Source organism: Dermochelys coriacea, chromosome 1 (genome assembly GCF_009764565.3).
Source record: "Dermochelys coriacea isolate rDerCor1 chromosome 1, rDerCor1.pri.v4, whole genome shotgun sequence".
Classification (NCBI taxonomy): domain Eukaryota; kingdom Metazoa; phylum Chordata; order Testudines; family Dermochelyidae; genus Dermochelys; species Dermochelys coriacea.
Window position 1 is genome coordinate 339,608,295 of NC_050068.2, and position 13,651 is coordinate 339,621,945.

A 13,651-nucleotide genomic window follows, 5' to 3' on the forward strand; every position below is an offset into this window, starting at 1 on the left:
TGGACATTTGCCAAAGATTTTTCATCCTGAAGAATAAATAAATGATGTCACAGTAAGCTGTGTTTAGAAAATGCTATTTCCATCAGTGTTTATATAAAATGCATCTCAAAAATAACACCTAGGTTAAAGCTAAACTAAGATTTTTCTCCTCCCCTTGCACCCAGACTGCAAATAAAACCTTACATCCACAAGAATATTTTATAATTTCAGAGATCCCTTTTTAGCGCCTCCCAACACGATTTCCCACCAAACCACTTAAAAAAAAAATCCCCACTTAAGTGGAATGATTTAAGTTGTGCTTGGTTTCATAAGTTCTGAGTTTTTACTTACTGCACTTTTTAGTTTTCAAGAGGAATCGTACTTGAAGTTCCTCCCTCCCAACCCTGCCCCAAAAAATCTGAACAAGCAATTTTTCGCACCATCTAATTACTTTTCAAGGTCCCCTACGGTGACATTCACTGAGTGATAGCTGGCAACACTGATACTCTGTCACTTTGTGTGCATGCAGTCTGATCAGCATGAAGGTGCTGGGAGTGATGGGGCATGCTCAGTGTAGATGGCATCTTCTGAGCATTTAGCAGCCAAAATGTAATGAGTCTCAACTGAGTATGGGCGAACTGTGATTTTCGGAGACTCAGAATGCAGCCAAATTGAGGCAGCAAAGGCCGTATTCTGGAACTAGGGCAAAATTTGTCATATTTCATTTCCCAGCTCCAATGCATGGTAATGTTGAAAATTTGCAATAAAAATGATTGTACACATTTTGTTTACCATGAGCAAAACTAATTAGTCCATAAGCTTGTTGTGAAAAATTATTGAGCAGTTTTTGAAGTTCTCCACTCAAACACCACAAAAAAAATCAACCTGGTAGACATCTGCCATGGAAAACTTCATCCCAAACAGTTAAAGTTTGGGAAAGTTCTAAGGTTTCAGAGTAGTAGCTGTGTTAGTCTGTATTCGCAAAAAGAAAAGGAGTACTTGTGGCAACAGCTACTACTCTGAAACCTGTCATTATGCAAGGCACTGAATTTACCGTATGGAGTGGAAATCTATCAACTTCATGAAAAAACTCATATAGATACAGACAGACATCATCTTTCTTTCCAAATGCAAACAGATGGACATCATACCAAAAGGACTGAAGGTAAAAAATCCATTACAATCTACATACCACACAGACTATACTGACAGCTTGTGCCACACACTCTCAAAGAAACTGCGGAACCATCTGATCAACATCCTCTACAGCAAACAGGGAAAGATTAAGAATAAGCTCTCAAAGTTTTAAGCAGCTGAAAATAGGGTACTATAGTGGAAAGTGTCAAGCATCCTTAATGATAGGTGTAGCTATCTGTATAGGTGGACTACCTCCAATTATTATTTCTATTGTTAGCTCGTAAGGACCCCGAACAGGGAGTTGGGCTTCATTGTACTAGGCACCATGCCAAAACAATACAAAAGAAGTCCTTGCCCCAGAAAGCTCACAACCTAGGACAAAATTAGATCATCCAGAATCTTTAAAAGAAATTGAAGCTGGTTTCAGTCCATGATTCCTAAAGAATCAACTTTGCAAAGACCACCTCTTTTTGCAGAACAAGTATTATAGTAGAAAATCAGAATATGCCGATATGTCACAAAAACCTCATCCCACCCACTCACGCTGGGAACTAATCAGACACCAAAAGAAGTCTTTTACACCCATTTTTCTTATGTTTTCTCAATGTCAGAGCACTCACGCTGCTTTTATAACCATTAGTACAGCATCACTGCCTTGGTCATATAGTCACAGAATTTAAGGCCAGAAGAGACCACTGGATCATCTAGTCTGATCTGCTGTATATCAGAAGCCACCACCACCACCCGCACATTAAACCCAACAACTGAAATTAGACCAAATATTACAGCCCTCAGGGGACTAAACTATTATGTGCCACAGGCAGAGAAAAGGCCAGAATCATCTGGATATATCCCACTTAATTCCCTGCCATTTCAGGGGCACACCAGTGCCTGAGGCCCCTGAAATGGCAGGGAATTAAGTGGGATATATCCAGATGATTCTGGCAGGTGACCCGCATCCACATGCTGCTGAGAAAGGTAAAAACACCCCAAGTAGAATGGCAGGCCAGTGTTGCAGAAGCTTGTGTTAGCAGTATGCCTGTGCTGTATAGTGCCTGGCCTGTGGACAGAGGACTGAATTCTATCGGGCTGTCAATCTGGCCCCTTTTATCAGCATTCAATTTGATCTTTACGGTCATTAAGTAACTGTGAGATGTCCGTCTAGAGCCTTTCCATTTCAATACATGCCCTGCCCGCCCCATCCCTGCACAAATGGATTTCTTTGTGAGGTTTATTCAGCTGGCTTTTCTATGTAGTTAACTTCTCTGTCATGCATTTCTTAAGTGTTCGTAGTGGCCATGACAGCCATGGCTGCAGGGCACAAAGTAAGGTTCAGAATGTAGATTATGAGCCAAGTAAAGAAGTTATTTTCACTGAATCTGAAAAAGATAGTTGGCTGTGTACGTGTGATGGATTTTCTTAGTAGTTTTTCTTTTAAAATACTTTGACATTTGAGAAGACACTTCTTTGTGTTCATACAGCAGTCCCACAGACCCAGACTACACCCTGGGGGGATCCCATCACAGTTTGTCTTAGTGATTGGCTGAACAAGCTCTCGTCCCCTAGTGCCCCTCCTCTACTTGCACTACATTGATGACATCTTCATCATATGGACCCACAGGAAGGAAGCCCTTGAAGAATTCCACCTGGATTTCAACAATTTCCACCCCAACATCAACCTCAGCCTGGTCCAGTCTACACAAGAGATCTACTTCCTGGACGCTATGGTGCTAATAAGCGATGGTCACATAAACACCACCTTATACCGGAAACCTACTGACCGCTATACTTACCTACATGCCTCCAGCTTCCATCCAGGACATCATCACACAATTCATTGTCTACAGCCAACTCCTAATATACAACTGCATTTGCTCCAATCCCTCAGATAGAGACAAACACCTACAACACCTTTATCAAGCATTTTTAAAACTACAATACCCACCTGGGGAAGCGATGAAACAGATTGACAGAGCAAGACCCAGAAGTCACCTACTACAGGACAGGCCCAACAAGGAAAAATAACTGAACATCACTGGCCATCATGTAGAGCCCCCAGCTAAAATCTCTCCAGCACATCAATGATCTACAACCTATCCTGGAAAAGATCCCTCACTCTCACAGATCTTGGGAGGGAGGCCAGTCCTCACTTATAGACAGCCCCCAACCTGAAGCAAATACTTACCAGCAACTACACATGACACCACAGAATCACTAACCCAGGAACCAATCCCTGTAACAAACCCCGTAGCCTACTCTGTCCCCATATCTACTCTAGCGGATCAGAGGACCCAATCACATCAGCCACACCATAAGGGGCTCATTCACCTGCACATCTGCTAATGTGATATATGCCAGCAATTCCCCTCTGCCATGTACATTGGCCAAACCAGACAGTCTCTACATAAAGAATAAATGGACACAAATCAGACATCAAGAATGGCAACATACAAAAGCCAGTAGGAGAACACTTCAATCTCCCTGGACACTCAACAGATTTAAAAGTAGCCATTCTTCAACAACAAAAAAACTTCAAAAACAGACTTAAAAAGAGAAACTGCAGAGCTAGAATTCATTACAAATTTAACACCATTAATTTGGGCTTGAATAGGGATTGGGAGTGGCTAGCTCACTACAAAAGCAATTTTCCCTCTCTTGGTATGGACACCTCATCAATTATTGGGAGTGGACCATATCCACCCTGACTGAATTGGCCTTGTCCACACTGGTTCTCCACTTGTAAGGTAACTCCCCTTCTTTTCATGTGCCAGTATATTAATGCTTGTATCTGTAATTTTCACTCTATGCATCTGAAGAAGTGGGTTTTTTTATCCACGAAAGCTTATGCCCAAATAATTCTGTTAGTCTTTACAGTGCCACCGGATTCCTCATTATTTCTTTTATTTATCATTTTTACATTGCAAATATTTGTAATAAAAAAAATATACACTGACTTCAATTACAACACAGAATACAATATATATGAAAATGTAGAAAAACATCCAAAATATTTAATAAATTTCAGTTGGTATTCTATTGTTTAACAGTGCGATTAAAACTGCGATTAATTGCGATTAATTTTTTTAAGCGTACTTAACTGAGTTAATCGTGTGAGTTAACTGCGATTAATCGACAGCCCCAGTAATTACATCAGAAAGATGTATGTTAAAAGAGCATATAAAAATCAGTGATTTATTCAAGACAAATAAATCTCCTAAAACATCATGAGGAGCAGAAAGGAAAAACAAAAGTATACACATCAGAGGTAAAATCCTGGTCCCTCTGAGTTCAATGGAGAATTGCCATTGACTTCAACTGGGCCAGGATTTTACTCACTAAGTTTTCATACAACTCAGATCTTGAGCATCCTTAATAAATGTATAAAAATTAATCAGTTTTACTTTAAGTAGCAGAAAGGATCATAGTTATACAATCAAAACATCTCAATACTGAAACAGAAAAAGCAACATCCAAACCTCCTCATGCTTCCTCATATTTCCAGCCTAGGAAAGCTTGCCATTTGTCAAAAATCTGAACACATATAGCTTTTGGCCTTTATATAATATAAGCTTTTCTACAAATATTAATCCTTTAACTTATTCTGATAGAGCCTCTTGTAACTGTAACCCAAATAGAGCAACTAAGGTGATAAACTCCAATCCATAGCCTGGACATGATGCTTAGCTGGTGTAAACTGGCATAATTTCACTGATGTCAGTGGAGTTACACCAATTTACACCCCCCATCTAACTGTTGGAAACAGCACTTTTTGAATGTACTTTCTTTGATTGTAATTATGAGATCTGATTCAACAGCCAGACATTATTTGCACATTACTGTAAACAAAACATGACACTTTACAAAGGTAAAATGCAACAAATAACTCACAAATTCCCTTATCTGAACAATTTACAATCTAAGGCACCAATCTGAAAAGGACACAGGTGTGTAAGTAGCTCCACTGAAATCAGACACTACTCACAAGCGTAAAGTTAAGCACATGTGTAAGTCTCTACAGATTCAAAATGCAAGGCTGTAAACGCTAAGTGAACATATAAGCCATTGAGGGTAGAGACCAGGATAGGTATTTGTACAGTGCTTAGTACAATTACTCCTGGGGGAAATTCTGTGCCACTGTGTGCACACATATTTCATGTGCCATGCATATTTTTAATTCATTTGTTTTTTAACAGAAAATAAAAAAAGCTTCTGCTGAAAAGTTGATGAAGTTCTACCTTTTGCCCATCAGAGGGCGCTATGGCACTAGAATACAGCAGCCGCTCCTGGCAAACCCCAGTTACGATAGGGAAGAGAAAGAGTCTGTCTTCTTCAAAGTGCCTATTGGGCCAGGTCAGAAGATATGGGGAAACAGACAGTGTGGGGCTGTTGGGGGGGGTCAGACAGGGGCTCATAAGGGCTAGTGGGGGAGGACAGACTGGGGCAGGGGCTGAATGGGAGTGGAGGCACAGGGTTACAGGGGGAAGGTAGGTGCAGGGCCACATGGGAGTAGGGGGTGCAGAGATACAGAGGGATGAGGGATGGCTCAGTGGGGACACAGTGACAGGGGGTGCAGGGGCACGTGGGCAAAGGAGGAGCAGAGCTACAGGAGGAAGGGGGATGGCTGTGTGGGGGCACAGACACATGGGGACAGGGTGTTCAGGGGGAGAGGGTATCTGAGTGGTGGTGGAAGGACACATATGGACAGGGGGTGCAAGGATACATGGGAGTGCAGGGTCACATGGGGACAGGAGGAGATGTGCCTGACTAAATGGGAGAGGCTAGGGGTCAGCCAGGATCTGCCTGGGGGACATTAATCCCTCCCCACCCCCATCCCCAGAAAAACCTGTTCCATACTTTTCCCACCTATACCCAACAAACCTTCAAGTTCATACCCAGGCTCCTTCCCAGCAACTACTTCCCTCTCCCTCAGCTCCTCCATTACCCCTGACTCCCCCAAGCCTTTGCACTGCTTCTGAGAGGTGCGGAAAATATGGTTCTGTACGGTAGTTTAAATGAATTATTACTCAAAGTTCTGTATTAATATCCCTCGTAACAAATCTATTTGTCAAAAAAACATTTCATGAATCTTTTTTGTTGTCTGTATTGTTAGAGACATATTTCTAAACATCTGTCAGAAAGTAAGTTACCAAAATAATTGAAACTGGTGTGATTATGTTGTGTTATTTGACAAATAAAATATGCAGAATTTTAAAACATTGTGTGCAGAATTTTTAATTTTTTGGTGCAGAATCCCCCAGGAGTAAACAATGGAGCCACAAAACTGATCAAAACACTTTAGCTCTACCACATTAATAAGATAGATGGCTATGGCACAAATGATAAGCAAAAAGGGGTGCAAGTACATTAATATTTGTGGAACAGATGGACTTTTCAGAAGTGATTTGGAAGAGAAGAGGGAGGGGGCTTGGTTCATAGTAGTCAGGATCCTGTTTCAAGAGCAGGGGGCTGCACAAAAAGGATGCAAAGACAGGAGAAGGAAAAAATGACAATTTGAGCAGACAGTATGAAAGGGACATAGGAGGAAATAATGGCAAAGGTGTAGGAGGGTGGGGTTGCGGAGAGCTCTGACAGCAGAAAGCTACAGGGCCTTCATCTCTTTTGCCTAAGGTTTGATTATGTAATTGGGGAGCCCTGTTGGAAGTGGCAAGAATGAAAGATGGCTATATTTAGTGCTGAACTTCAGTTCATTTCCTATAGCCTGGTGAGAGTCTGATCCTTAAACACTGGCCCATTTTTATTTTTGGATTATCCACAAAGGAAGCAATAACAACTTGTTTTTCATATTACAATTTAAATACATTTCCGGTTACTGGTGTGTTTTGTACAAAAAGTGAGATTCCACCAGGTTCTATAATGAGAAACATCCACCCTGCCACAAATCTGGAATGGCCCAATATATGTTAATTGTAACAATGGGTAAATTTAACCTTTTGAAAATGAGCTTAATTCTCAGGTTACAGAAAGAATAATGTGGACAAAATCCCATGTTTTTAGGTATATAAAGCATCCTTACCGTAAGTGTTGTGGTATTCTCATCATCCGACCACTAAATGAAAGAGGAATAGACCAATTTTTAATGGTTTCTTGCATGTCCTAGCATATTTATTATTTATGTAACACCATAAATCTACACTGCATTGTACAATAGGTAAAACATGCCAAACAAATCCATTCTCTGTCCTGGAGATCTTGTACCATAAAGATGAGAGCGGGTACAACACCCAACATATAGAGAGGTGCCGTTACTGTTGACTGAACACTTCACATAAATGAAGATAGCAAATAAGAGCTTATCTACACAATGAGTTAGCATGCAATAAGACAGAGTGTGAATTAACAGCGCACCAGTGTGCTGCACACTAACCTGATGTGTAGACCCTGCTACAATGCAGCGAAAGTCCCAGAGCATGCTGGGCTTCTGAGCCATGCTCCAGAACTTTCACTGCACTGTAACAGAATCCACACAGCGAGTTAGTGTACAGCAGGCTGTCATGCTGTAGAGTCATACCCTGGCTTGCCACACACTAACTCACTGTGTAGACAAAACCTGATAAAAATAATGGTCTAAATGAAAAACAGAGAGGCAGAACTGTTCAGGTATCATGAGGCTATGAAAAACCATTCACAGCACAAAACCTTGGGTTCAGCATCAGTATCACCATCCTTAACTGCAGAAATAAGTCTTGAAGTCATCTTTGTAAATTGCAACCAGAACATGACAGAGAAGCAAGCCAACGAGATGTGCAGTGTAAAGCTTGGCACAGCTCTGTCCCTGCCTAAATCTTGTCCCAATTCCCACCACTTCTCAGTTCTAGACCAATGGTTAGCTAACTTTGCTTCAATTCTTTTTCTCTTTAAGAGCTTACATTGTTTTTCTCAGGGTGTCTCCTTTGCTTGGAATGTCCTCCCTGATCCTGTATGGTACACAGCCTCTCTTTGTTCCTTCAAATGCCCCCTGTAAAACCCACTTCTTTCCACAGCCTCTCCACTGTTTCTTTCTGAGCTTAACAAAACCAACTAATAAAGAAACTAATAAGAAACGTGCCTTGTGAGAAACAAATATCATAGCAACATTTTAGTCAAACTTTCCTCCCTCCCTGAGGTCAGGATGCATCTAACCCAGGGATCGGCAATCTTTGGCACGCGGCCCTTCAGGGAAATCCGCTGGCGGGCCGGGACAGTTTGCTTACCTGCAGTGTCTGCAGGTTAAGCTGATCGCGGCTCCAATAGGTAAACAAACTGCAGGTAAACAAACCGCACCGGCCCGCCATCGGATTTCCCTCATGGGCTGCGTGCCAAAGGTTGCCGATCCCTGATCTAACCTAAGTTGTAAGTTCCTCACAGCAGGGACCATGTTTTTATTATTCAGCAAAGTGGTATGCCTCCCTATGGATCTCTACTGATGTGTAAGTATTAATACATTTACTTTGTAAGAGACTTCACACAAATTTTATTACATTTTGTACCAACCTGTATTTCGTCTGCCTGATCATCGTCACTGGCTTCCTGAGAACATGTTGGGGGATCATCCCTGAAACAAAAGTTAGAGAGGGGGAAAAAAAAGCTCTTAGAAATCTTGAGTCTCGAGAGTTTGATTTTGACAGAACACTTTGGACTTCCACCATAACTGCCAGCTAAAGATCTCAAAGTGCTTTTATAATTGGATGAATTAAGTCTCTCAAAACACTGTGACACTGTTACAGTGAGTCAGTAGCAAAGCCAAGAATAGAAGACAGCTCTCCCGAGTCCAGTGCCCTAGTCACAAGATCATTCTGCATTTTTGTCAGCATATCACTTTCACTTCTGAAACCATTCAAACTCATTGAATATTGTGTGACTCATTTTATTCAGATTTTTATACCACACCCATCAACATGGTAAGTGCCTCCCAGCAGTGCATTAAATGAGGTAACTAGAAAACCACAGGATTGATGCGGCTCCTCCACCCGGGGGAAAACTGGGAGCTTTTAACTTTGCTTGATGTTCTGTTTGTTTTTGTAAGCAAGGTCAAAGAGGCAAGCCTTATATATGGAAGAGAAGTCGAGGTTTTTAATGGTTCTTAGATATTATTGGAATTCATTCCACAGTCTCAGACCACCGTTTGAGAAAGTTCTGTCCCCTTACAAACAAGCTGGACTGTTGGTGCTTTGTTGTGCCTGGTGAGTGGAGTGGTTGACCACAATCTTCATCTTAGAGCTTTAGGTGATTTCTCAGGTTCCTTAGCCCATATCACTGAGCACCTCAAAGGGAAGACAGAGTCCATGACTATGATTCCATATTCTGTGGGAAGTCAGTGTAGCAAACAGGACAGGTTTTATGTTTGCCATGTTGCTAACAAGACAGTGTTACTGGAGAGCAAATACTGCAAGCAGCTAAAGCCTGGTCTATACCTAAAACCTAGGTCTACCTAGCTACATTGACTTAGGTGTGTGATTCCTCTTCTCCCCTTCTCCCCCCACAAGATGTAGTTAAGCCAACTTAAGCCCTGGTATAGACACCATTATGTCAATGGAAGAATTCTTCTGTCGACCTAGTCACCACCTTGAAAGGTGGTGGATTTACTACAGCAATAGAAAAAACCCTTCTATTGCTCGGTTTCAGAGTAGCAGCCGTGTTAGTCTGTATTTGCAAAAAGAAAAGGAGTACTTGTGGCACCTTAGAGACTAACAAATTTATTTGAGCATAAGCTTTTGTGAGCTACAGCTCACTTCATCAGATGCATCACTCCTTCTATTGCTGTAGCAAGTATCTACATTGTAGCTGTGCCACTGTAGCACTTACAGCATAGACATAGAGTTTCTGCTGTTCATCAAAAGTCAATGACAAAGATACTATGGCGCAAACTACAATTCAGCTCTGCAGATCTAAGATTCAGATGCTAATTCATCCAGGTTTAAAAGCAAGACTAATCGTGATTGAGAGAAGATGATGTCTAGGACATGTATGTTTGCTTTCTAGCTAAGAAAATTCACCTTCCAGAAAGTCTGGACTTTATACAGGATTGTATGTTTAAAGACACTTAAAAATCAAATTATGCAGCAGTATATGACAACCTCTCCATTGAACACAGTAGAAACTGTTCATGTCCAGCGACTGCATAATCAGACCTTGAGGCTTAGATTTTCAGAAACTTGGCCACAAATTGAATAATAGCTGCTAAGTTGATTTACATAGTGATGCAGGATCAGAGGCAAGATGCAGGCCCCTCCTAACCATAAAAGTTTGATGACAACTCTAATTTCCTATACGCAACCTACAGAAAACATTTCAAATGGGGGCGGGGGGGGGAAGACAACCACCCCACCATAGTATGGTTTCATCTTTTTAAAATATTTTAATTAACACTCCCTCACTCCGACTTTACTCCTGGGGAAATTCTGCGCACATTTTAAAATTCTGCAAAATTCTGCAAAATTCTACATATTTTGTTTGTCAAAATAACACAACATCATCACACCAGTTACAATTATTTTGGCAATTTATTTCCTAATACCTGTCAGCAAGTATGTCTGTAACAATACAGACAACAAAAAAGATTGAGGAAACGTTTTTTGACAAAGATTCCTTACTAGGCATATTAATACAGAACTCTTGAGTAATAATTCATTTAAACTACAATCACAGGGGCCAGCTTCCTCATTTCCTGAGGGGTGATCAACCCCCACTCTGCCCCAGGCCATGCCCCCACTCCACTTCTTCCCACAAGGCCCCATCCCATCTCTTCTCACCCCCTCCCCTGAACATACCCTGCCCTCGCTCCACCCCCTCCCCTCAGCGCCTCCCGCAAACCACTGAACAGCTAATCCACAGAGGGCAGGAAGCACTGAGAGGGAGGGGAAGGAGCTAACTGACATGGACACTGGCGGGCAGGAGGCACTGGAAGGGAGGGGAAGGAGGAGCTGATCGGTGGGGCCCCTGTGGGTGCTTCAGCCCAGAGCACCAACGGAGTTGGTGCCTATGACTACAATACAGAAGCTTATTTCCCACACCCCTCAGAAGCAGTGCAAAGGCTTGTGGGAGTCAGGAGTGATGGAAGAGCTGAGGGAGAGGGTAGCAATTGCTGGGAAGGAGCCTGCGAGTGAACCTGTAGGGTTGTTGGGTATGGGTGAGAGAAGTATGGAACAGTGGGTTTTTTGGGAGGAGGAGGATTGTTAGGGAGTTGGGAGCTCCTCCATGCAGAATCTGGCTGACCCCCTAGCCTCTCCCATTCAGTCAGGCACATCTGCCCCATCCCCATGTATCCCACACCCCCACTCAGCCACCCTCTGCTCCGTCCTCATGTGGCCCTGCACTCCCCCGCTCTCCATTCCCATATGGCCCTAAACCCCCATTCCCATTCAGCCCCTGCCACAGTTTGTCCCCCACCACTAGCCCTTCTGAACCCCAGTCTATGTGATCCCCCAGCAGCCCTCTACCGCCCCCCATATCCCATGCCTCCTAACCTGGCCCTGCAGGCAGGGTGCTGTGAGCAATGCAGCCAGCTGCTGTTTCCTACTGCCAGTGAGCTGGCTGCTCTCTCTTCTGGTGCCACAGCAGACCCTGGTGGGCATAACGGCAGTGCCTCTCTGGCGGAATGTATTCTCTCTACACTTGCAAAAAGAGGCTACTGTTGTCAAAGGCTGGTTTAGCACATCAAACTCTAGTTCCAGGTGCTTAGCCAGTAACTTCCACTGGTTCAATGGTCTGACTTTCTTTAAAACTTGACAGCAAACAAGAACTATTCAATTTAAAGGATTTTAACAGATTACATAATAGATTTAGGCCTGAATATAGATTGCCATTTTCAAATTTAATTTTAAAAGGGCTGATCTAAAAAAAATAAACCCGTATTTAATTAAAATAAAGAATCTAATTTAAATTAAAAATGGGGGGTGAGTTTGTTTCCTAAATAATTGATTTTCATTCACCCTATATTATCAAATTATATGCAGATGAATTAAGTACAGGGAGACAGAATTTAATATTTGAAAAATACTTAATTTTACCTTCCTGAAACTACCAGAGTTCCATCATCCAGCAAATAATCCTTCACATTCTGTGGAAGCGGAAGTATAGCACTGAACAAACAAAAGGCAGAAAATTTATTAGAATAATTAAAAAATGCCAATAACATTCCACGTCCTTTTACTTCTGTGGAAGAAACACACACAGCTATGACAGGTTTCAGAGTAGCAGCCGTGTTAGTCTGTATTCGCAAAAAGAAAAGGAGAACTTGGGGCACCTTAGAGACTAACAAATTTGTTTGAGCATAAGCTTTCGTGAGCCACAGCTCACTTCATCGGATGCATTTACATCGAAATGCATCCGATGAAGTCAGCTGTGGCTCACGAAAGCTTATGCTCAAATAAATTTGTTAGTCTCTAAGGTGCCCCAAGTTCTCCTACACACAGCTATGAACACAGTTGTTGTGTTCTATCCCAACCTTTCAGAGTAGCAGCCGTGTTAGTCTGTATTCGCAAAAAAAAAAGAAAAGGAGGACTCGTGGCACCTTAGAGGCTAACAAATTTAAAGTGAGCTGTAGCTCACGAAAGCTTGTACTCAAATAAATTTGTTAGTCTCTAAGGTGCCACAAGTCCCCCTTTTCTTTTATCCCAACCTTACGCTCCCCTCCCCCCCCAAAAAAAACAACAAACAAAAACACCTTTTCTTTAGATGGGGTAAGGGAGGTGGGGCAAAGAGGAGACTAAAAGTTCATGAAAGATTTCTTTATATGAAAGATTTTCTATGCAATTCATGTTGTCACTGTATTCCTCAAGCATGAAAAGGTGTAAGCTCCTTGCCCCGCGTCCACAGCTTCCCCAGCCCTCAATGCTGCCTCCTACACTCCGACCCCAGCCTCGGAAACATTGGGCACTAGCAGAAGACACGATCCTGGGCTAGATGGACCATTGGTCTGACCCAGAAGAGCCATCCTGGTGCTCATGCCCTCCCGAAGCCAGCTTTGGGGGGAGGGATAGCTCAATGGTTTGAGCATTGGCCTGTTAAACCGAGGGTTGTAAGTTCAATCCTCAAGGGGGCCATTTAGGGATCTGGGCAAAAATTGGGGATTGGCCCTGCTTTGAGCAGGGGGTTGGACTAGATGATCTCCTGAGGTCCCTTCCAAACCTGATATTCTATGATTCTATGATTCCTCCATACCCTCCCCCCACACCCCGCCCCCCGCGTCTGCCCCTCCATGTCCTGCCCCCACTTGCCCCGGGCCAGCCCCACCCCTCCACGTCCTGCCCCTACACGCCCCCCCGCGGTGGCCAGCCCGCCCCTCCATGCTCTGCCCCCGGGCCCGCTCCGCTCCCACCTGCGGATGGTGAGGGCCCGGAAGCGCGGGTACCACGCCGAGAACTGGCAGTGCAGCACCTGCTCCTTCTTCATCGTCGTGGCGCGGAGTCCGCTCCCGCGCCCGGAACCCTCCGCCCAGGCCCAGCGGAGCCGCCCGGAACTCGCTTCTTCTGCACCAGGCAGGGGGCCGGCCGCGAGCTGCCAGCCAGATACCCAGGGGCGGAAGGAGCGGCGGCCG

The 13,651-nt window shown here is 43.3% G+C and overlaps 1 protein-coding gene across 2 annotated transcripts in view; it reads right to left on the reverse strand.

Annotated features, from left to right (window-relative positions):
- Positions 1-13,646, reverse strand: part of CDC123 (cell division cycle 123) — a 73,404-nt gene extending 59,758 nt beyond the window's left edge. The window contains exons 1-4 of one of the 2 annotated variants that reach the window (XM_043498474.1): positions 13,433-13,646; positions 12,123-12,194; positions 8,608-8,668; positions 7,151-7,183 (exon numbers count right to left, since the gene is read on the reverse strand). In XM_043498474.1, the coding sequence (XP_043354409.1) occupies positions 7,151-7,183; positions 8,608-8,668; positions 12,123-12,194; positions 13,433-13,506 (240 nt within the window). In that variant the 5' untranslated portion in view covers positions 13,507-13,646. The remainder of the gene's footprint in view (positions 1-7,150; positions 7,184-8,607; positions 8,669-12,122; positions 12,195-13,432) is intronic. The other variant, XM_038387992.2, reaches the window with a different exon arrangement.
- Positions 13,647-13,651: the final 5 nt, after the last annotated feature.